General features: G+C 35.2%; 1 protein-coding gene across 5 annotated transcripts in view; it reads right to left on the reverse strand.

Moving 5' to 3' along the window:
- CADPS2 (calcium dependent secretion activator 2) overlaps nt 1-24831 on the reverse strand; it is a gene marked incomplete at its 5' end in the record, with an annotated part of 283646 nt that overhangs the window by 68348 nt on the left and 190467 nt on the right. For all 5 annotated transcript variants that reach the window (XM_083860055.1, XM_083860056.1, XM_083860057.1 and 2 more), the window contains 4 exons: nt 4564-4687; nt 6761-6824; nt 10858-10959; nt 23024-23211. In XM_083860055.1, the coding sequence (XP_083716181.1) occupies nt 4564-4687; nt 6761-6824; nt 10858-10959; nt 23024-23211 (478 nt within the window). The remainder of the gene's footprint in view (nt 1-4563; nt 4688-6760; nt 6825-10857; nt 10960-23023; nt 23212-24831) is intronic.

Genomic DNA, 24831 nt, shown 5'->3' on the forward strand with positions numbered 1-24831 from the left:
GTCTGTGCAAGGAAGGCCATCTTTTTTGAAGGAGAGAAAACAGGTGACAGAGCCATGCAAATTTCTATAGGCCCTTCGTAGGTAGTATGTAAAATGCATATGTAGAATGTTGTTTGTCTTTGGCCTCAGAATTTAGCAGGTCCATTTATGTTCAACATTATCTCTAGGAAGAGTTAATGTAAGTTAAATACGGAATAAGACAGGAATACTTGCCATACACAAAATGATTTAAAAAGTACTTTCAGGTGGTGAAGTCTCAAAGGCAGCATATGCGGAAATGAAAATGGGTCATACTTAAAAAGGGATTTTCACGTATTGATGCTGTGATTCACATCTTTGAAGAATTATAAACCCTTGCTGCAACTACCAGAGCATTATATGAGTTCTTAGATATAGTTCAAAATCACAATAGTAGGTTTCTTGCTATTCTCTTCATGGTGGTAATTACACTGACTGAGCAGATTAGCTACTCCATGAGAAATTCAGCTGTAGATGTAATAAGGAATGACATGCTGAACCTTGTATAATTGCCACAGCAAATGTAATTTTTGTTAAAAAAATCTATTCTATATCCATAACAGTACAACCATGGGGGATGCTCAATAAAATGTCATTCTGACTGTAAACAAATACTGTTGATGGAAGCGCTGCTTGTACCACCATGTTTGCATTAAGAAAGTAACTACTGTCTTTGGGAAAACAGAGTCTTGTTCAATTGAGACTGTGAAAATGAAAGCATTTGGGGAATAGACCTGGGAACCTGGCAACCACACTGCTCAGAAAGGGTTCTTACAACAAAAAGAATTTGCATATTCACTTCTGTATTATCTAAAAAAGACACTCCTGAAATTCAAGATTTGTTACTAGTATATAGTGCACAAGTTAAAGGGTAAGTAGCAATTATCTAGACATAGTTTTTCCCATTTTCCACAAAAATACAATAGATGGTATTAGGACTAAGCAGATTGTACATCAAGGTCATTATGAAATCTGTAGGAATTCAGCTAGAGACAACAACAGGAGCAAGATTGGGCCCTAAAATGTCATTGTATTGGGATTAGTCTCAGTTGCTTTGTCATTTGCATCAGAGAAACGTGTTCAATGCTACACAAAATTCCAGTGGACACAGTCTATCTACTCCTTTCAATAAAATTGGGTTTTTTCTGAGTTTTTGATTAATTTTCAGTTGCATTTTTAGTCAGAACTGGTATTTAATTAAGCAATCAAATTATAAACACAGCCTATAAACCTCTAGCTTCAGCTAACTCACACAGTGAATCACTGTATGTGATAGGCTTTCCTCTCATCCATTCTCTAATCTAGTAATTTGCCAGGTCACTTAAGGGACAACTTCACTATCCTGTCTTAAGAAGGGCAATGGTTTCTTTCAAAGCATGGAGAAATCTAATATAAAATGACTAAAATCAGGTACAGCAATTTTTTCTATTTATTAATTTATTTCTGTACCTGTAACTATGTCATCTGTGCTTAATGGTTCTGCATTTCCCACATAAAAGGCCACAGAAAAACCCAGCAAGTGTCTGGAACAAGGGAGATTTGTACTTCGCGCGATACACATTGTATAAAAGTGTATACATTGTATAAAAGTGCACAGGCAAGGTTTTAGAGTGCAAAGGTGAAAAGAAAAACCTCTAAAATTTCACGAATTCTTTTCAATTAATTGTTTCTGAATTTCTAATTTCAAGAGATATTTTCTTTAATATCTAGAGGCATAAACAATATTAAACAGAATATTTGTGCTACCAAGCTTTAGGTATCTTACCTAGAAGGGAAATTGTCTTTAGCATGTTTTTTGTTTGATGATGTGAGATTGGCCTCTATAATTAATTGGCCTCTATAATTACTTGGCCTCATAATTAACTATCAGTGTAAATACATGGACTGAACTACACCAAAATTAACTTTAATATTCATAAATGTTCTGGTCAGTATCTTGGTATTGTTCAAATCAAGAAAAATAATAACAGACACAACACACTACATCTGTAATACATGCAGACAGACATGCACACAAATAGTAATCACCTGAGTCCTGTTCCGCTGGTGCTAAATAAAAAAATAGGGAAAGAAAAACATCATTACAGAACTAAAACTCATAAGAGAAGAGTAGATACCACATAAGGAGTTAATAGCTTCTTAAAATCTTGAGTACATCACACAAGTGATGGGTTGTCTCATGAGAGGAAGAAATGGCACATGTTTCTGAGTAATATATTTGTATTTACTAGCCCTATATAGTCTTTATTTCAAGCTCAGGCACTGAGCTTGCATTCATTTTGTGCCTGGGAATTCAGAAACACGTATGATATTAAAAGAATATAAGAAAGTAAGAATATGAGAATATTGTTTGTATTAGAACCTTCTTCGTATCTACTTTTTTTTTTTTAGGTATTTGCTATTGGTCTATAGCTGATATTATCCTTTAATATTTAAATTTTGACTGACTAATATGATGTCGTTCACTAAACAAATAGTCAAAGGACAAGAATCTCCAAAATATATGCCAGCCACATTTGAGGATGCCAGTAATATAAAAATAAGGACCCTATGCTTTCTGTATGCAATTTGAGGAGTAAGCATGTAATACAAACACTAACATAAATTACCTTCAAGGGAAGAATGCAACTTTAGTGCACAGATACAGTAATACTCCTATAAACCTAAAGAACCAGAATGAAACCCATTGCTGAAAAATATTACTTCTATATTGGTGCAAAAGTAGGATGTTTATAATGACCAGAGTATCAAAAGATACCCATACAGGTCTCATTGCTACTGAAATCCAGGGCATTGAATTATCTGATGTTATGATGCTGCAGTCCTTCACTTTCAACAGTACTTTATTCTCAGAAAAGAACTTCACCTATTTCACTTTATATATGCAATGATGTATTGCATTGTCAGTTTACAGCTACATGAGCGTACAACCACTTAAATAAATCTAGTTGTGTTCCAACCAAAAGGCAATAAATCTAAAAAAGAAAAGTTGAAACATGGGAGTCAGTTTCACGCACTCTTCCAGCTTACTCAGTGTTAACAGCATGAATATACTAAAGTGCAAACTTTGCTACTTCAGGTGAAGTCCCACAACTCTCTAGGACATAGTAAAAAATTCTTGGGAAAAGATGAATTTACATCACAGCAAAAAACTTTCCAATCCATTTTATTTTCCATGTGTTCAGGTATCTTTTGCAAGCTTTTGTCATATTATAAAAAATGTTTCTACTTTTATATTCATTGTTTCAACAGGTTTGATTAATGAGTTAAATACTGAACATTAACATTTCCCTTTATGAATACAGAAATATAAAAACTAAGGAAAAACTCTTTTTCTTTTCATTTTCTAGAATAGATTTAACATTCATCCTTTTTTTCTTTAACACAACATGATATCATAATTAATTATGATAAACTGGTTACTAGGATGGTTTCATGTTGCTACTTCCATGATATAATACTGGTTGCTATAGTGATGAGATGGATCTTTTGTTAATCACTTGTGAGATCGGTTAACTCATGTTTTTCAGAGAATTTGAGCAGAGATAAAAAATGGGAAAAAAAGTGGGCTTTATAATATTGTTAAATATATGAGGCCTCTTCAATTTGCTCCTAAGCTAGCTGTGTTTCTCCTGATGTATTGCTAGAAATACATGCTATTAAAAAAATAAATATGCCTAAAATTTTTATTTTTAAAAAACAGAATTAATCCTCCAATATTTTCCCAAGATTAACTCCAGCTCCAAAAATCCAGCACATAAAATCCAGCTTTCTGTTCTTGAATACATCTGGACAGGAGTATCTCTAGCTTTTTGTACTTTATAGAGAATAAAGGTCTGTCTTGACAAGGCATTTGACTATTCTGACTTCACTGTTGGTCCACATAAGGTTTACAAATAGTAAAATCACATTATGCATCCAGGCCATTATTTTTAGCAAAATTTTAGTTAACTTTATTATATAATTTATAGAATATACCAAACTTTCAGAAAAACTCCTGATTACCTTCAAACCTAGTATTTTGCCCCCTGAATTCATTCAATGAGGATGTAAATTAGGGTTTTAATAATCAGATTATTATTACACATCTGATAACACAGCAGTAAAAATAAATAGCATTCATCTATTTGTCTGCCTTATAAATATTTCAGAAAAGGATCTATACACAGTTTTCAAATTTCAAGGCAGCAACACTGTTGTTAAGGAAAGAATTTCCTGTCAGCAGTTTAATTACTAGAAATAGCTAGAAAAATAAAAAATAACCCATAAACAACCTCTTAAATTTATGAAGAACTCAAAAGTAAGAACAAAGGGCAACTTAAATTAGGAAGTCCTAGTCTTTCATTCAAACAGGGTCCCAGGAGGCATATTAAAGCAATGAATAGGAAAAAGCTCCACAGTTCACCAGCTGAGATTTTAATGAGACATTTCCCCTCGCTGTGGAAGGGGTTTGTTCTGGAGAGGGAAAAGGCTGCTCATGGAATACGCAGTTAATAAGCATTGTTGGCTTTTACAGCCACTTCGGCAGTTGATTGCTGTACTAACCTTCTATTTTGGCATATTCTGTAAGTCGAGTGTAATTGATCAAGGCAGCCTTCTCCAGACATTTTCTAACCACTTTCTTCACCTCTTCTGCTGGTATGGGAGTGGCAATATCTTTCATTAAAACCTGTGTCAGAGACAATTATACCACTTCATTACAATTATTACCCAAACCCCCCAGGAAAAGGATAAAACTACAGATCTGATAATAATTAAAGGCAGAAGTCAAAGAGAAATTATTTCAGCTGTTGGAGCTGGATTGTCATCTTTGAAGGTTTCTGTTCAGCACTGATTTGACTGTCTGTATGGTATTTATCCCTCCTGTTTGGCATCTTGCAGCATGCCAGTCAGTCTTTGGCTGACATTGAGACCAGTAAAACAAGAGCATTCTGTGGACGGGCTGGATCATGGTTACCACTAAAGATGTGATAGTGGAAATTGGCTTGGTTCTCACCTGTGGAAAAGCTTCCACCATTGCAGAACCATGGACTCTTCAACAGGGTAAAGTTATTCAAATTCAGCATGTCCTTGCTGTGAAAAAAATGTTGTCTATATACTGGGCAGGGAAAACATTGAACTTTTAGCAGAATATTATATTATGGACAAGTAGAAGAACAGTCCATATGAATGTTTTCAAAATGTGTGAGTTGTTACCTCACCTATTGCAAGCAAGGTAAACCAAGAATCCATACCTCTTTATATGAATGCAACATAATATACTCTGGATTACTATATTTAAAATTTTTTGATAATTCACTTGCATTTTTACTTTAATTTTGTGCTCCATTAACTTTCAACAGGTAAGTGTAAACAAAACTCAGTATGTTTTTATCAAATTTTCATGTAAATAATTAAATTTCAGATAACTCACAACCTTAAAAACATGCTCCTCAAGTGGACCCCCAGACAAGCTACACCCTTATATATCTAAAAGCTACTGTTAAAAGGAGGGAACAAGAGATACAGTCTGGGGAAGGATGTGACAGAAAATAAACAGGTTCTGCAACAGAGAAGCTATTATGAAGACATTGCTGAAAAGCAGACTTCTAGAATACCTGCACACAAATATGACTTATCTATCTGTGTTTACTTGCTTTTTAAAAATAATAACTTCTGTGTTATCAACAAGTGAATTTACAGCATTCAAAACCTTTTGTTCTTGGTCTGATTTTTTTTCAAAAGTTTCAAAGACAGGTAAAATAAAATGGTTTTAACCCATTCTGCCTCCAAAAATGTAGGAAAGCACATTTATTCCCAGTCAAGACCGACAGCAGCGCTGCTTGAGCTGCCGTCAAAGCACCATTACCATTTGTGACAGCAGGAATGGGGAGAGGAAATGGATGTTTCAAAAAGCACAAAGGAACCTACAAAGCACTACAATCACTGAGATGGTAAGTGAAATAAAACATATATACCTAGACTCTCTATGTGTTTTCGGAACATGACAGACGTTTTCTAAGAGAGAGTCTCTATCCATGAAGGGTTCTGCACTGCAGAATAACTATTATTTGCCAGGACCAAACCTCTCAGATTTTGGCAAAGCAACACAGCCTGAGACCTAAGTTTTTTTCGAATTCATACCTTCATCAGACTCCTGCTGATACAATTATTTTGGAATCTCTGCTGGAATTTAAAGTCCTTTTTCCACAGAGATGACTGAGATGTTTTTTATCATTATGAGGTATTCTCCTTTCCAGTCAATACAAGAAGATTTGCTGGGAAGGAGTTTACATTTATAGCTGCCCATGTCAGATTTGCTGTGTATAGCTTTTGCTTCTTAAATTAACTCAGATTATGCATTTATGGAATATTATTTAAATTATAGAGGAGGTTTTTAATATTACATACTAGAATTGACAATATCAGCAGCATATAAGGCATAAATAGAAGAAAAGGGGGGGCTGCAGAGTAGACTTGTACTACTTTAGAGGTAATGCTGGGTAAATAAAAAAGAAAGAGAGTCACTGACTACAATTCAGTGGCTTGAAGTCAAAGTCCAGTAAAAAAACCCTACAGAAAACATCTGTTTGCCTCTGTGGAAGACAATGAGAGAAAACCAAATACAACCATCAGTCCAGTAAGCAGTTAAAACCAGCAGTAAAATACCTGAGAATACATGAGTCTGCTTTCAGCAAACTGAATGCAAAAGAAAAACGCAGGCTCAGCAGCCACATATGTTAAGACATGTTCTCAAACTTACCCTTTCAAGTAATGAAAGTGTGGCTTTTAAAGCTCCTTCAGGACGTCCAAAAGGGAAACAGTATCTTAAAACATTAAAAAAAAAAAAAAAAGGAATAGAAAATTATCAGAATTATAGAAGCTGCTTTATGAATTTACTTTAAGATGTATCTGCATACAACTTGCATTAAATTATATTAGCAGAAGGCTCCCATTCTCAAAGTACTATATAAAAGCAGAAAGCGTCTTCAGTAGTCTACCATGGAGTATATACATATTACAGCACTATCAGCCTACCAGTATTTTAGGCCTAAGTGCAGAAAAACCCCTAAAAAGTTCAAACTATCAACTGTGAAGGACATTTAAAGGTCTCTGATGAGTTTAATTGTCATTTTCCTGGAAAGAGGTACTATTTCTCATGTAGCCATGACTGCTACTGGACCTGTGAAGCAGCATTCTGTATACTGCATTTTATTTTAAAATTTAATTAAGACAAGGATAAAATGTCAGATAATTAATTCTTAGATGTATAAATGCTGGCAGATATTCCATATTTTTTCTATTCTATTAAAAATACCTTGGAAAAGCTCTTACCTTAAATTTTATCAGCTAAAGCTTAAACCATGCCCACTCCTAAAATTATGTAAATTAAAAAGTGATTGCATTCATAGCTTTATTTTTTATTTTTGTCCGCTGAATGATGCAATATAGCAGGGTCAATAACAATACAATGCTCAGGCAACTGTAACCTCTCTTAATCCTGTCTATAAAATCTTACTGGGATATCCCCATTAGGAAAAAGGATTTTTTGATTTGCTGAGATTATTTTTTTTCTTATTATTACTCACTGAGAATGGTAGCCTCCATTCTAATGTTTTCCAGTAGTCAAATCTTTTCCAATGATAAAAGGATTCAGACCAATGAATTTTAGATCTACATTTTAGTCAGCCAAAATAAAGCCTTATAAATGAGGTTAAAACAGGATTTCCTGCAGCGAGAATTCCAGTATTTGCTTTTATCTCTGTAAAGACTCCAGAGATAAAATTCACACAGCCAGGCAAGAGGTTAAAGCCCAAGACCTTCGTGATAGCTTTCTCAGAAATATTGTCTCTTCCACATTTGATGCCTGAGAGGCTTGCAGAGATCTGAAGTCTCAGTGGGTAGACAAGGTGACAGAGAGGAAAAGTGTAAGTACCTTAAGAACTACTTTAGATGACAGCCACTAGCACAGGATGGGTTGACTGCATAATGGAACCAGGCTGACAGCAGTGAAAATGAAAATTAAAAAGGCCATAGGGGAGTATTAAAACTGGAGGCTGCAGGTCAGTTGGTAGGCAAGGGAGAGTGTCTTTTTCAGATGGGTGTGACCTAGTCACCTAGGTGGACACAGCAAATGTTCAGAGCTGCTCTGAAAGGCAGGAAGAGACATGCACTCCACAGTTAAACTGTCCGTGACAGCTGACCAGTGCACACAGCTAAGCAATGGAGAGAAGGTAAAGCTTAGAAAAGTATCAACATACTGTAGGGAAAAAAAAAAAGTGCTGATGATCCTTGAAATCTGTACCACCGATCCCCTAGTTCTAATGATCAGTGAGCTTATAAAATGTTTAGTGAGATTAGAGGAGCTGCAAATTCAAGATTTCAACTTTCGGCATATAGAGTTGACTGATACCTCATTAGGACAAAGTATAATGTACTATACTTTGAATTGCTTCCTTCAACAGCTAATTTAAGACCCCCAAAAAAGATCTTGTTCTGTATTTGGTCTCAGATGTGAAGAGGACAGAGTTTGAGAGGTGCAGAGCAGAAGAGGTGCTCTGTAGTAATAATCATAAGATGACACAGTTGAATAATGTAGCAAAAGAGAACAGGCCAAAAAAAATTCAGTACATGTACATTTAGTACATGTATACGCAATGTAAAGAATGGGATCTATGAAAAAAAAAAAAATGAAGAACTTGAAAAACAAAAGCAAAAACTTTAGAGATGCAATAAAAAAAAAAAAAAAAAAAAAAAAGAAAGGAAGAAACCTACAAGCAGCCTGAGGTAAAATTCAAACAATTAGGAAACCAAAGTGGTAACAAACAATCAAACACCCTCTCTGTGATTCCATGAGGAAGATAAAGAGGTTACCGCAGAGAATCTGGCATTTAAAAATGATAAAACATATCTGAACATGGAGGGCATGAAAGTCTCTGAAATATTCTAGGAAATAAAACACATAAACAGAATGGATGCCCAAACTGACAACAGAAAGGACAGTGGAAGCAAGAAGCCAGCCTGGGAGATGGTGGGACTACGTGATGACAAGGATTACAGGGCATTCAAGGACACTAAGGCCAAAGCAAAGAAATTCAGTGCATACTCTGCATAAATCCTTACTGTTGAATGTCTTTTTCCAAATATTCTGCATTTGACAGTTACCATAACAATTTTGAAGGACTGAAATATGGAGTTTTTTAATACCATGTTTTCCTAAGAAAGCATTCTGACAGCCAAGGTTATTCTTTGTTAATATACAGCTGTGATCCTTATACATGTCTTGAATCAAGGTTTTATTTAAAATATTACTTCCAATGCTTTGTCAGGACATCCTATATTGTGAATTTATATGCTTTATAAATTCAGATTCTAAGGCACTATCTTTTTTCTTTCTTCCAGTATTATGCCAGTATCCTTGTTTAAATCCAGATGTTTCACCTATTTTTAAATTTTATTCCAATATTTGTCCACAGTAAGAAATAGTAATTACTCCTCACGTGGCAGAGCACAGTTTGTGTGTATTGATTAAATAGGATTTTAAGGAAAACCTTAGAGTCCTATGAAGGATGAAGTAATTCATGTTTGAATGACATATTTAATTGCTCTCAAGGAGGAGTTTCTGATGCTGTTTAAATTTGCTTGAAATCCACCAAGACTGAGGCAGAAAGATTCTGTGATCACTGTTGCAGCCCAAGCTCATCAATGTAACTCTAATAAGTAATTTAGCAGACATGATGGGGATTTTTATTTGTTCCAACTCAAAAGATCATTTAGACTTTATTTTACATTTTGTAATTAGTCACATGCATGTGAAGGCCTGAAAGTAGGGAGCACTCTGTATCATTTCTTTTGCAAGAACTCTTTATTCCCATAGAAAGGATGAAAGAGGAAAGGAAAGACTGCAGTTTTTCCCCAAAAGGAATACTCTCCAAGGAGAACTCTAGCTCTCTTTAGTTTAATATGGATATGAAGTCCCAAATGAAGGCTATTATGTCTTCTATGCTCAAAAAAAAAAAAAAAAAAAAAAATCCCCAATGACCTATGATGCCACTGAATACTAGAGATTTACCTCAACAAACCAGAGAGGCATTCAACAAACTCATAGTCAACCCTGACAAACCAAAGTTCTGCTTCACAAAGAACTATTTAAACTGTGGGACTGGCTGTTATGATGTGATACAGAGACAAAAAGTTCTATACATACAGTCTAAGAGGATTAGATTGACAGAAGAGTGAAAGATATGTTGGCTTAGCATGACAAAGTAACAGGTCTATCAGTAATTTTTATACTAAGTTTCATAAACCATATATTGCTACAAAATAGCAGGAAATCCCATGTTTCCTCTGTTTCTTGTACTCCTCTAAATATCCTCAGCTCTTATTACGACAAACTCTTTATTGAGCATGATGACCCTTAACTTAAGAAAGATAAGTGTATCATGAAACCAAGAAAATTACATTAGATATTAAGGAAATTTTTAACTGCCCTCTAACAAAGATGTTCTCTACTCATATGATATTACTGATCCATAGTAATCCAGAAATTGTTATGGCACAGTCACTTTTATTCAGACAATTTTCTTGGTTACAATTATACAAAGCTTGAACTTTAAAAAAGTCAACAAAATCAAGGCCTATTCTTACATAATCTTTTCTATCAGATCTATCAACTCACATATTACACAAATAAATTTCACAAACAAGCACTTGTGTAAATAAATTATTCCATATTTAAGCTATTCCTTTTGCAAGCAGACCATTTTATTTTCACTCCACTCATTCAAGACCAAAATTAAACACCATGAGAAAATTCTTCCAGAAAAAATGTAGCATTCATTGAATAAATTATACACTCACCTGAAATGGCTTATTTGGTTTTCTAAAAGGGAGGAAAGTCTGTCCTTAATTTCCTCAAACCTTTCTTTTTCTTCTATGGATACTGTTCCAATTCCATCTGGCCTGTAATGTTAAATGTTTAAAAATTGTTGATATCTCTTCATGCTGATTTGTCTTTGGTTAATGATCTTTATTTCTAGAGTTTTCATTTAACACGAGTGTTAACTCCCCTTTCCTTTTCCTCATTTCCTCAAAGGATAAACAGCTACTTGTGAATATAGTTAAAGAACAGGCTGCAACTGTACAAAGAATTTAACTTTTGAGCTCAACTTTTGAATTCAAGTCCTAAGTTTCTACATCATCTCAATATGAACACAAGTAAGCATATAATTCTCCCAAATCCTTTCAAAAGACAAGAAGCTCTTATCTCAAGAAAATTAGTACTATTGTCACAGTACAGAGGACTACTCAAATCTTGTTAAATTTCATCTCCTCGAATCTTCTGTTTATTTTCCTAGAGGCACAACATAGCTAAAAGTGATTTTAAAGTATAGGTGGAAGCAAAACTACAGTGAGAAAAGCCACAGCAGGCAACACCTTGGAATTTTGCATAGTGAGGATAGAGTTTGATTCCCCATCCTATAATGACAAATAGCATAATGTAATCAAGACTTCCATATTGGTGCAGAATTAAAGATGCAACTAAAATGTCTTTAAAAAACAAAAGCACTGGCATTGTTTTAAACATCAAATTTAAGTCACAATAATTAAAAATAAGCTTATATTTAGTATGTTAAACATACCCTTGGTCTAAAGTCTTAGCCTAAAGGTGTTACAAATGTGTTTATGTTAAAATGATAACAAAAGTAAAAAAAAATAAATACACAGTTTCCAAATATTATTTTTGCCATGCAGTCCCAACTTCCCCACATACAGTATACTTTAAAAAGAAGTATCTGAAATGTTCCTGTTATGTTCCTAACTTCCAGCTCCAATGTAACACATCACCTACTGCTTCTCACCTGAATTTCTTAACCTGTCACTATGTGTATCTTCTCCAGAACCTCCAAAGCTATCTCAGTATTTCTAGAACTTAGAAAATTGTAGTAAAATGACATACAGAAAGACAACATTCTTTCTTGGAACATTCTGAATGTTCCAAGAATCATTCTAGGATTCTATGAGCATCCTTTTCCTAAATTGTTACTTTAACATTCTGCACTATACTTAAATCTAGGAGGGATAAGTTCCTACCTGGTCATGACATAAACAGTTCTCTCACTGTTTAAATCACTTGTATTTGTCACCTGTCAAGTCAAGGTGGAAAGAATGCCTGATTTCCTTAAATTATTGTGAAGACAACAATAAAAAATCAGATATGGTGGGGATGGGAGTAGTCAGGCGCATCAATACACCATTGTATAAATTTGATGTGAAAGAGCAAAAAACTTATCTTCTCTCTTTTGATGGATGCCAGGACACTTTACCCCAGCCTTCTGACAATTGGAATGAGCTCAAATTTAAGTAAATTGCACTGTCTGATTTCATTGTCAGGAGAGATTGCACTCTGGACTGATAAAGTAAATAGTTCTGTCATATTAAGCCTCACTGGGGCATGTCATATATATGTCAGGCAAGACCTAGGGGTCCAGATAACAGTAAGTGAAAAAGGTGAGCCAGTAGGATGTCATATCTGTCATCCTGCACTAAAGCTAGGATCACTACATACCAGGGATCTGTCACTTCACTGAGTTTGCTGTCACAAGGAACCTTGTTGACAACAACTAAAATTTTCAGAACTGCTAAATATGTGTTTGCATAGAAGCAGATGTCCCAGAAGAAGGAGTACACAAAAAGGTGCTCGAAAACTACCACCTATAGCACTGAAAAACTCATCTCTTGAAAACTTGTTTTTAGAAAATAGCACAGATTCTAAATCACAATTTTGTTTGTTCTGCTTGCAAACTTTATTGCAACAAGAATATAAAAAAGCATTTTTGCAACACAGTTCTGAGACATATCTCAGACATATCTGAGACATATCATGCCGGTGATAATTTTTCTACTTTAAGACTATATACCTACTGCTGATTCAAAAAGAACCCATGGTAAAAAAGAATGTTTCTGAGACAAGCTGAAATATTAAAAATAGATAAATACTTCAAAATTCTGACTCATTTTATCTTCTGGATATTTTTTCTTTATTTACTTTGAAGACTGAATAGAATAAATACCACTATAGCACTTTTTTGATCTGGTTATTTTAATTTATGAATTACCATACCTGCAAGGAAAATCAGACTCACACAGTCAATTAGTTTTCAAAGATTTAGGCCATCCATAAACTATGCAACAACTGTTTTGCAATTAAAAGCAACAACAAATGTGTCTTTCCTACTGTCTCAAATTTTATGGACTTGATTTTTTAAAATTCAAAACCTTCTCAAACTAAAGTTTGATATTGCAACCTGGGACCTCTCTTACAAGAACCCGCCAAGAAAAGTGATGGACCGTCTTAAGATGAGTTTTCACTTTAACATTGTCTTCTCAAGAAAGTAATGGAAAGTGAAATTTCCTTTCCTTCACACTCTTTTTCCTCCTTATTGTTCACAACATTTTTTAGAATTAGAGAACTAGGTGAAACAGCGAACACTCAAAACCTGAGTAGCCTTCTCTCTCACGCATATATTTACCATTTCTTGAGAACTCTGTCAATTGGATTTGGATTGGCTTGTCTTATCTGCTTAGATCACAGTCTAACTGGCACAGATGTAATGTTGTCTCTGGTCACAAGTCAAATTGTTTAATTCACTCAGACTTAAATATCAGAAGAGATTTGAAATAAATACCTCATGAAGTAGAGCTAGTAAATTCAAGTGGAAAATGGCTGTTTAACCATAACCCACTTAAATAATCAACCAAAAGGAAAGATTGACCAGAATTTTAAAACTTATTTTTTACTACAAAAATCTTGCAAGATTGTTGTCCTGACAGCAGTTACCCTAGAGAAGCTGACTGATTAGGTGATGGATTTCTGTTTTCCTGTTGCAATGGACTGTTTTTCCTCACTTGATATAATCCTTTAAGGCTTGGAGCATCATCTAGAATTATTTTGATCTCTAAAGGTCTTAAAACCTGCAATAATTTACAGAGATCATTTGATGAATTGTAGGATTACGATTATTATGAAGACCTACAGCATGTAAGATAAAACTGTATTCCCGTTCCAGTGGGAGTTAGATCTGATGGACACTGGGTTGACTGTGGATTGTTTCCAGCCCTCAACTTTGGAAACAGCTTCTCCTAGTGGCCTCTCATAGAGTGAATTATTACCTTAAGAAAGGCTGCTTTGTCAGGACAGCCTTAGAACTACTAAGTGAACATGTCTGACTTTTTTTCCTCTGGAACATCATTGATACTGGTGCTTTTTTTTTTGCATCTTTACATATTTTTAAAATTATAAAAATAATTTCAATGTGCTTTCCTCATTAAAAATATAGACCATCACTGCAGTGTGTCATGAATATAAAGAGTACCAGGAGAGTAATACACAGATTGATATTCTAACATACGCAGGTATGAGCAGTAAGGCTGACCAAAAAGAATTTGCCATCTTGCCAGAGCAAGAGATGAGAAATTATTATGAAATACAAAATAAAAGAAAAAATACTTCAGCTTTAAGACATTTCTGTAATAAACTACATTTCAAGGACATAGGAAAAAAACTCCAAACTTAAAAGGCATCCTTTCTTCTAGAAATAAATTGTTTTAGAAGACTTCAGTGCTTTCTCAAAGCACTTGTTTTTATATTTAGCATGATGTACAATCAAATGAAAGAACAATGACAAGTTTCAAATTACCAAGATAAAAGTTTGACTGCTTGTTTCTTAGAAAACCAAAGATTAAATTTTTTAGAATTTGATGTAGAATTTTTATTATCTGTTTATAGGACTTAATATTCAAGAACTTACACATCCAAATTTTACTTTAAAATGCAACTGTATTAAGGCTTTTGCAGAGTCCATGGTTTATGTTACAGAAATATAAATACAATGATTTTCACTATCAGCTTAGAAGTGGATAGAGCAGACATCTTTTTATTACAGAAAATGAAGACAATGCATTTACCACATGGCTTTCAAACACAGCTTTAACCAGCAGACACTTTAAGACTGAGAATTTTGTTGTTTATATTAACTATTCTTCAAATATTCTGACATAAAACTGGCACAACAGAGCCTTCTGCTGTACGCAGTTCTCAGGCTGCTCTGACATCTGCTTACAGGTCATGCCCTTTTTTCACAACTGAATGAAAAAGACCAATTCTGAAGGTCACTAAAACAGATTAAGATCATAAGTTTGGTTAATTTTAATTATCTTTTCTGCAGTTATATTTTAGGTGGGATTCATTAATGGCCTTCTACTGAAAAGCAAAACATGTATTAATATAATATAATTTTACCCAATTTATAACGGTATGCAATGACAGTAATCAGTTGAAACTAATAACAAATATAATACTGTATAATAGTATAATATAATATAATACTGTATAATGTTTAGGGATGGGAAGGATGAGAATGTTTTTGTATGCTGTATGTAACAGCATTCCTTCATTGCCTAAGATGGCAAGTATAACCTTGAACAGGCAGAACTTTTTAATGATATTTCTTAATAATGTGTGAATAATGTTTAATTTTCTATTGAAATTTTCTCTGAGGCTTTTTGGCAGCAGATTTGTTTTGAGACATTGAAAAATGTTCTTCTATTAATAACATAGTGAGGACATATTCTGTTATAACATTATTATAGCTAGGAACACTTTTCATCACAGGAGAGTTACCTTCTTTTAAACAAAGGTGAAATCAACATGGCTTCAGTCAGCACACAAAACAAGGTGAAGAATTTTGCTTCTAGTTTTGAATACCAGAGAATCCTACTGAAAACTTTTTTTCTGGCTATTTACGAGAATAATATATAAAAAACTGTGCCACTAATTGAACAACACACATTAAAAAATATATGCAAACTAAACCTGTTACTCCAAATGTAACTATTTAGAGAGGTCTCCCATTAGAGGATTGGGCCTGTGATGATCATAAGGAGCGCACTTAAAAAGGAGAAAACAGGTTAAATTAAGGGCTCACCTTCCTCTGTGCTCCATATACCTTAGATGAGCAGTTTCCAAAAAAGCAGTTTCCAACATAGAAGGATGAACTGGATGATGCAAGATGTTTGACACAATGCCTAGTGAAAAATTTCTATTCTCAGCATTGCCCAACAAGTCTCAGAAAAAGGGAAGATTATATTCACTTGGAAGAAAAGAGATAGCTTTTTATTTTGAGGTAATACTGCTTCTCATTTTGAGAGAATACTGTTTCTCATTTAGCAGCACAAACTGCCATAGCCTATCAATCCTAAAAGGTCATTTTCTCATTCCATTGTTCTGGGCAAATCATGACTGATAACAAATGACTTCTGAATAAAAACATGGATTTAAGTATGAGAAATCCACTATCACCATTTTCATTATAGATGACAGAAAAATGAGACAAACTACAAAAACAATAGACTGTTGTTACATGTCTAGATGCTGTATGAAACATGAGAGAGACTAGTAGACTGATGTTCCACACTTCTCTAAAGATCCACATTGTACAGGAACTCAGACTCCTTCCTCCAGCTGTTACACAGCCTTGGAACAGAGCTAAGATTAAAGCAGAAGGTCCAACTGCCAATAAAAAACAGTAAAAGTAGACCTTGCACCTGCTGTAATTACAACACAGACAGATCATATAGGATTGAGAGTGAATAAAAAACAGCAGAAAGAGGAAGCATTTTCAAGTCTTTAAAACCAAAATATTCCACAAAATCCTGTTAACAATATTTTTTTGGGAAAACCATCCAAGAAAAAGCCTACATGATATTCAAATATGTTATATTTAAAACTGTGCATGTGAAAACACAAAACTACCGCGGAGAGATCAACTGGAGAAAACATTTCATGGCAGATGGTAACCATGTGCAGATAAATGGTGAAACTATAGACTTAAGTTCTGGAATTTTATTTTAAATCTTATTACATGCTGTTTATGAAAGATACAAAATTAAGAAGAAATCATCAAGATATAGACAACCTTACTTTAAAGTTAAGTTAGTCAGACAAGAAAACACCTATTCAGATGTTCCAGAAAAAAACAAATCAGAAGAGACAGAAGAGCAATGTAATGATACTATTTTCTTTATTTTTATGATGTTCCTTGACCCATACTTAAAAGGGATGATTTTTCTGAATATTTTTTATGATTTGACACAAAGTGTAAAATTGCAATAAACATTTCTTATCACAAAACACTGAAAAATTAAAAGAAATATATGAATGCATAGCACTCTCCAAAGTTTCCATAGTTTCACTTCTCTTCTGTGTCCTTTTATTCTACTCTAAGATATTTCCTCCAAGCATAACCAAAGCAAGAAGCCTACCAGAGAGTCTACATTGCCATATGATGGCAAGGACCTTAAAGTAACTCTCAGAGAGGGCAAGGCTATTACAGAGATAGAAAATGATGATTTTTTTTTTTTTTTTTTTTTTTTTTTGTACTGGTGTATTATTATGAAGCAAGCTATTATGAGGAAGACTTCTATGCTGGAACCCTTCTTTGTTCATAGCAAAAGAATTCTTAATTTTCAGCAAAGTATGTTTTAAAAATGACAGCACCTAAAACAACCCCTTATGGAACAAATGAGGAAAACAAGCAGTAAGTTGCCAGGTCCACCTGGCAACCTGAATTACCTGCAGGGATGTGAAAGTCCTCATCCAGAACTGCCAACCCTCTGGGGAATGGGAGATCAGAATCAAAATGGTAGGATAAAAATCAGAGAAAGTCTCCAAGGAGCCAAGGGAAACACAGCCAGTAAGTATTACACGCATCCCAGAAAATTAGAAGGAACTATAATACAAGGATATTTAAAGATAAAAGTAAGGATATTTGGGTAAATATTATCTATTGTCAAGTCTGTATGGCTTTGAAGCCATAAGAGAGAGAAGTCTCACCTTCTGATCTTGAAGCTCCCTAAAAGGATTGAAAACAGGTAGATGAGTGTGACCTGGCTCATATGAAATACCTGGATTTCCAAAGCTCTGTTGACGGACCCCCCACTCAAAGGCTTTAAAGGCAATTAAACAGTGTCTGAGTAAAAGTTTCTACAGTTATGTTTAAAATTAGAGAGGTGAGTACCTGCTGTGAAGGTATGTTATCATTAGAGTTCTGCAGAGATCTGCGGTGAGACTTGTGTTATTTTACAGTATTTATAAATGACCTGGCTAGCAGCTGAGAACTGAGGTGATAAACAATGAAATTTTAATGGTAGTTATGTGGCATAGTGTGGAATTCCAGAAAGACCCCACGAAATCAGTTAGCAATGCAACAGAAAACAATGATTAACAGAGATAAATGCAAGGAAAACACAGTTGTTATGGAGAATGGAGATCCTGGTTTCATGATGGATAATTCCATGAAATTGTCCCTGTTCAGTAGCAGTCAAAGGAGCAAATCAACACTGGGAAACACCGAAAAAGGATAAGGAACTAGCAGAAAATTTCCATCCAATGCAATCATTGCATTGTTCACTTCCAATTCTTGATTCTTAAATAGCAAAGAGAGAGAACAGGGTTTTTCTTTTTTCTCCTTTACCTCTCCAATAGCAGCAGAGCATGAAATGAGATGTGTAGGAGTCAAGTTCAAAGCAATAGTTCTTCAAGCAAGAGGAGGCTGAGTTGTGGAACTTGCTGCCAGAGGTGTTGAGGTTGAAAAGGGCATACAGTGGTTCAGGGGTGCAATGGACAAGTACCTGAAATAAAGACTCACTCCAGGTTACCAAACAGGGCATATTCTGAGCTGTAAAGAGCTGGGAGTCAGAAGGAGGAAATACTGCACATACTGGCTCTTCTTTTACTCCGAGCAGGTCAATACTGGAGACAGATGACTGATTGGCTTAGAAGAACCTCGACTCAATATGACTGTTCTTCTATGGAAACACTCATGTGCTGAAGCTTTTACAATGAAGACAAAAAAAAAAAACCCAACCTATTCATCTTCAGTTATATACTGATTTTTGTAGCATTACTTTCACATTCACTTCTCATATCCAATCTTCCATTTCATCGGATACCTATCTGAATAAGAAAAGATATAACAAGGGAATATGCTTGAATTTTGAATTTTTCAATTCAGTCTGTAACTCAGCAGGTGGAAAGAAGTCACTTCGCACTTCATGTGATACCCACCAGCATTCATTTCAGACAAGAGGGACTAAATAGAAGTCACAGCATGAAAAGTAGACAGGAGTGAATATGATGGGGAAGAAAACAATAGCTCCTACCTGGACTGTTTAGACTGAAATGTCATCATTCAGGAATGTCCTACAGTTCCCTGTTCTGCCCATTTCACTTCCACCAGCAATAAGTTTATGCATAAGTGCAGAGCAAAAAGTTTACTTGTGAACTAACTATATCAATGGGGACTATATAAAATATTTCATATGAACAACCATGGAATATTTCAGAAGAAGATCATTGTGATAAGAAGCCAAAGGAGATGGTACAGTAAATCTACATAGCACCAGAAGTATAGACAACGAAAGATTATTTTATTTACAGAAGAAAGGAAAATAGTTGACTCAAACCCATGTATATTTGTTTAAACACAGCACAGCTAGTTTTCAATGAAATATTTTTCTTGCTGGCTATGTAGGAAGAGAATGTTTTAAGACTGTCATCTTCAAAAGCAGAAGTATCTTTTCTACATAAGCAGTTTGTTAGCCCAGTTATAATGCACTAATGAACAGGAAAGGAAAAGGACAAATAAGCTTTGAATTTCTCAGTCTAGGACTCAACACATTGTGTTTGACCCCGAGTAAACATTTCTGTTCCCAAACCAACAACACTGGCATAAGACACACAAAGTACAAGTATGTTTGATAGATCTAGCAGAAGTTGTCTATAGCTTCATCTCAGGAAAGAAAGAAAAGAAGCTGGGGACTGTTCTCTAGTCCTGAGATCAGGAGACGAGGTCTGCTGCATACAGCCTACGCTGGAGCTCAGTTCAGGTATCTTCTGTGCTCCAAATGGCCCTGAAGCTCTAGGACAACAAAACTTCCACATGTTTATCCCAGGTGTTTTGAAATAAACCCACTGTACTGTGTTAAAGTCTGCAAGATTATAGCCTACAGCATGAAACATGCTTCAAGTCCTATGGTGCAGAAAACAGCACAGGGGACACCTGAAGGTTCAAAAACATGTTGGAAGAATTTTGAAAATGTCTGAAGGGTGGAAAAAGCCAAAGCTGATTCAGTTTGAGTTTCTCCTCACCAGAAATGAAGGTGAGAGACACTTGTATCTGATAGTTTGACTGATGTCACCAGATTGCCTGTTATTTTAAAATTCATACATAAAAGAAATGGACAACATGAACTACAGATATGGCTGCATTTTTACATGCTCCTCCATTACCTGACTTCAAGATCAATTTTGATGATCTTTCTCAGGCTAGGGGAGGGTCTAAGATCCCTCTGTGAAGCAAAGGTGACATATAAATTAAATAAATCACGGCCAGAGTATAAAGCCCTTTGTTCTGTGGTCTTTCTGATTCCCAGCCTGACTTACAAAACAAAAATGTGTAACGCCAGGGACCAGCCTAGAACTTTGGCCTGTCGTGCATTGTCTGTGAAATTCTCTTTTACCTTTTACTATTTCTTAGTGCTGTGCTAAATGAATGAGTGGGTATATTATGTGCCCATATATCTGTATCTGTCATTCTGAGTGAGTGTGTCTGCCTCTGTCCTTGACTTACTCTTTTTCTTTCTTCATGTTTCTTTTCTCTTCCTTTTTACAATATCTCAGTTCTAGTCAGACTCTCTCTGTTCAACACTTCTTTTATTCCTAAAACACTCATAATGCTATTCAGAGAATATCTGTACTGTAGGAATAGACAGAATACAGAGTGCTTACCACTGTGTAAATGATGTGCTCCCTGAGATATTTTCATGCACTGCGTGCACGGTTGTCCTTCACTCAAATTATGAAATAAAAAGAAATGTATCTACCTTTCTTTTGAATTCTTGAAATAAGTTTGAGCAATTATCACATATGTTTGTCTTCTTAGGTTGAAACCAATAATAAAAAGGCGAGAAACAACAAAGACTTAGACTCAATAGGAAATACGAATGTGTCAGGTTCTTGAGGAACTGACGAAGAAGCATGCTTTTACAGAGAATAGGTTACCAAATAAAAGCCAGAAATCTCCTAACTTACTAGTATGAATGTTAAGATTCTTGACAGCATTTCAAGCACATTCAAAAACATTTCAATTTTGGATATTAATATAATGTATTATATACTCTTAGTCTACCACTATGAAATCACTCAGGTCACAGATTCCCAGCTCCAGATGAGGCTTTGTCTGAGCCAGTGAAGGAAACAATATCTTTCCCAAGGATTACCTCTTCTTCTCTGGCTTGAGGACAAGTGAAACGCCTCTCTTGCTAACTGGTAGCAAAGCAACATAAGCATATGTTTTGTGTTAGATTTTCTCCCTGACATCCTGGTCAGGGAGAAAATCTTAGGCATCAGGCAGCAGCAGCAGAGCCTGTGGGAATGCTTACTTTACCACACTGGCCTGTAATTGTGAGGAAGAATCAAAAACAATCCTTGGGAGGTGAAAAACAGTTAGCAAGTAGTGTTTTTCTAACTTGTTGTTTACTTGTAAAAAATGGTCGAAGGGTGTTGTTCTGAGTGTCCAATCATGTTTCATTTCTCAGAACTGTCTATAAAAAGGATGGTGAAAAATAAAGATTGCTCTCTCTCGTCTTGGAGACTGGAGAGTCAACGTGTTATTACCGCTGTTCCTAATATAATAGCAACAACCTTGGGCAGAAAATCTCTCTTCCAATCCTGATCAAGATTCAGTTTGGGGATTTACTGAGAGTAATTTCTTTTTGGGACTGTGATGTTTTCCCCTAGTGGCAGGATTGGATCAGTTGGGAGGATCTATTAGGTTTCTCCTTGCTATTTTCTTAAACATATTCCATACAGCAGTCTACAACTCTAGTGCACAAAATAGGCATAAATGCACATTCTCCTATACTTTGATAGATTGCCTGCCTCACTTCTCACTCAAATACAAGGAAGACAGGGAGTGAGTTTTTTGAATTGCCATTGCAACAGCCAGAGACCAGAGCACATGCTCTGACTTGAGGCTGAGGGAATTGGGCTTGCTCAGCCTAGAGAATAGGAGGTGTTGAGGTGGACTGAATGACAGCCCTGTGGGTGTACTGGGTGGCAGACAAGAGGCAATAATGTAACTACACTGAAATTGGACAGGTTAAAGTCCTGACTGGAAAAAGCCCTGAGCAACCTGGTCTGACTTCATAACTGACCCTGCTTCATGCAGGAGGTTTGCCTAGAGATCTCCTCCCAACCTGAGCTATCCAAAGATCTGATCTGCAATAGCTGCCCTCCAACAGCAGAGCTTGTCCTCTCAGGGTCTGGAATAAGACATAGATGAAGCACTGCTTCTTTTAAAGAATGTGAAAAAATAGCAAAGCAACAACTTGATTTTTTTTCTAAGTCTTTCACTTGCAGATGGAATGAAGATATCATCCCAAGACAACCACTGTGCCCAAAAGCTCCTGAAGCAGTCTACCTGTCTAATGGAAAGGATTCCAGAGTATCGAAGCTCTTCCTGGCTGGGGGTTACACCTAATCACCAATATGTTATTCCTCTCTGTGATAGCACAGACAGAAGAACTCAGCATAGGATGATCAGTTGTCAAGCTACAGACTGCAAAAAAAGAGTCAAAGTTAAGTTCCTTTAAACTGCAAAATTGTTCAGAATGTTTACTGGAAACACTATTTAGTACCACGACATAAATGCAGAATGAAGAACATTACCCTTTTAACCAGATGAGCTCCTTTTATCTTGAAAACACACTGCATTAAGACAATACATGCAAAAAGATTTTTTTAAATAGTAATCTGTATGGAACCTCCAGTACCCCTGAAGAAATTTTCATGAACTGATTTCTGTTGTGTGCAGTTCCCTACCTGGTGAATGCAAGAGGCTATAAATACTTTTATTCAGACTACACATTTAAATACTATATATTTTAAAAGATATAATTAAATTACCTGTTACCATGAACATGAGAAGCACAAAATGCAAAGCTGTAGTGGAGCAAGGTTGGATCAATGACAGAACCATTTTCTGAATATTCAATCAGTTCATCGAGATAGCAGAGATGGCGGTGACAGCCCCTCACCCCGTAGCGAGCGCAGTATTCATCCAGCACGAACACCTGACCTGGGCTAAACCAGCCCTGAAAAGCAGAAAAACACACAACATTTTGAGATTTATTTTCCCACTCTCAGCTTTAAATCAGACAAAGAATAGAAGCATAGATTTTTATGTGCATTACATAAAATCTTATTTTAGAATGATTTCCATCTGAAAGCACTGGAAGCTAGATCCTACAATACCCTCTCACTGAAAGGATTGAATGTCAGGAAACTATTTGCAGTTATGAGTTGCCATTGCTATTAAATGCATTGTTTACAAAAAACATGCTAATACATCCAAAGTGTGGTATAGATTAAGTTATATATCAAAACTTACAATAAACTAACACTTCAAAATAATTAGTGTTTTTAATCAATCAGTTTTAAGATACAAACTAAAATTTGTGAAATGCTGTGGGACATTAACAGGGACATTAAGACACAGTTTCTGGATGGTCAGTTCTCTGTGGCTGTAACTTTAATATTCTGACCACAATTCAACCCTTTACCCATGTAACATGCATGCACTTCTATCATCTTTAAAACAACTTATACTAGTAAAGAGATGCAAAGCTAGGTAGTTTGTTAAAAGTCACCTGAGTAAGATGAGTAAGATTTGACCTTAAATAATTATTAGATATTCTCAAGCTTATCGAGAGCTTTCTTGCTCAGACTCTTGATGAGAACAGCTTAACCCTGACACAGACATGAGCAAAGTACAGACTCCTTCACATCAAAAAAACAGTTTTTGGGTGAATCCAGACTGTAAAAAATATAATTGAGTCTTGATGCAGAAATATAAGAAATAGCAGAGTGAGCTTACAAAAAGCAGCACAGAGAAAAATATAAACCTTAGAAAACTACAACTAATGCACAGCTGTTTTTCATTGTTCTTGTTTTGATTATGGTGATATTTCTCTCTCATCATATCATCTCTCATCATTCCATCTTATCAAATGATTAAAAGAGATTGAGGAATGCCTGAACTCAAATATACAAATAACTTGGATAAGCAAAATGATTTTGCAAATTCATGACTTTATAACAATAACATAGCAGCTGAAGAGCAATTTTTCCCTAATGCTTGTGAATACTTTGGCAAGATGAGATGCTTAATATTTGTACAAAATATTAGCAGAAATACTATTGAACAATACTTAAAAATATATCCACATCAGTTTTAAAAAATCTGTGTTTTAACTTTACTACAAGACTTGTTTGAGACAGGAATTCAAGCTTTATATCCCCCCAAACTCTTCAATTTATTATTTGCAAACAAGAACACCTAAAAGGTATTTCATATTTAAAATTTTTTTTGCTTCTAATTAATTTCTTTGAAGTCAGTGTTTCCACTGCCTTTAAGGAGCTTCAGCTGATTCTAGAGAACACTTAGCTTTAGAACCCAGAACAGTACTCAGCATGTTAATCTGATCATGTTGCAATGCCTCATATAGCTTACACAGTGTTTGACATACAAAATATGGTATTCTAGTGAAAGAAGAAAGAAAAGGGATTTAAACTGTATTTATGCAATAATATATGTCCTAGCCCTAGATATAATCAGCAGTGGTTATTGTGATTGATTTTCTTCCAATATGTTGTCAGTGTCACTGATCTCTCCCTATGTTTTTATGGCAAACATAACAAAATGTTGCATATCA

The sequence above is a fragment of the Zosterops lateralis genome (assembly GCF_965231275.1).
Source record: "Zosterops lateralis genome assembly, chromosome: 4".
Lineage (NCBI taxonomy): Eukaryota > Metazoa > Chordata > Aves > Passeriformes > Zosteropidae > Zosterops > Zosterops lateralis.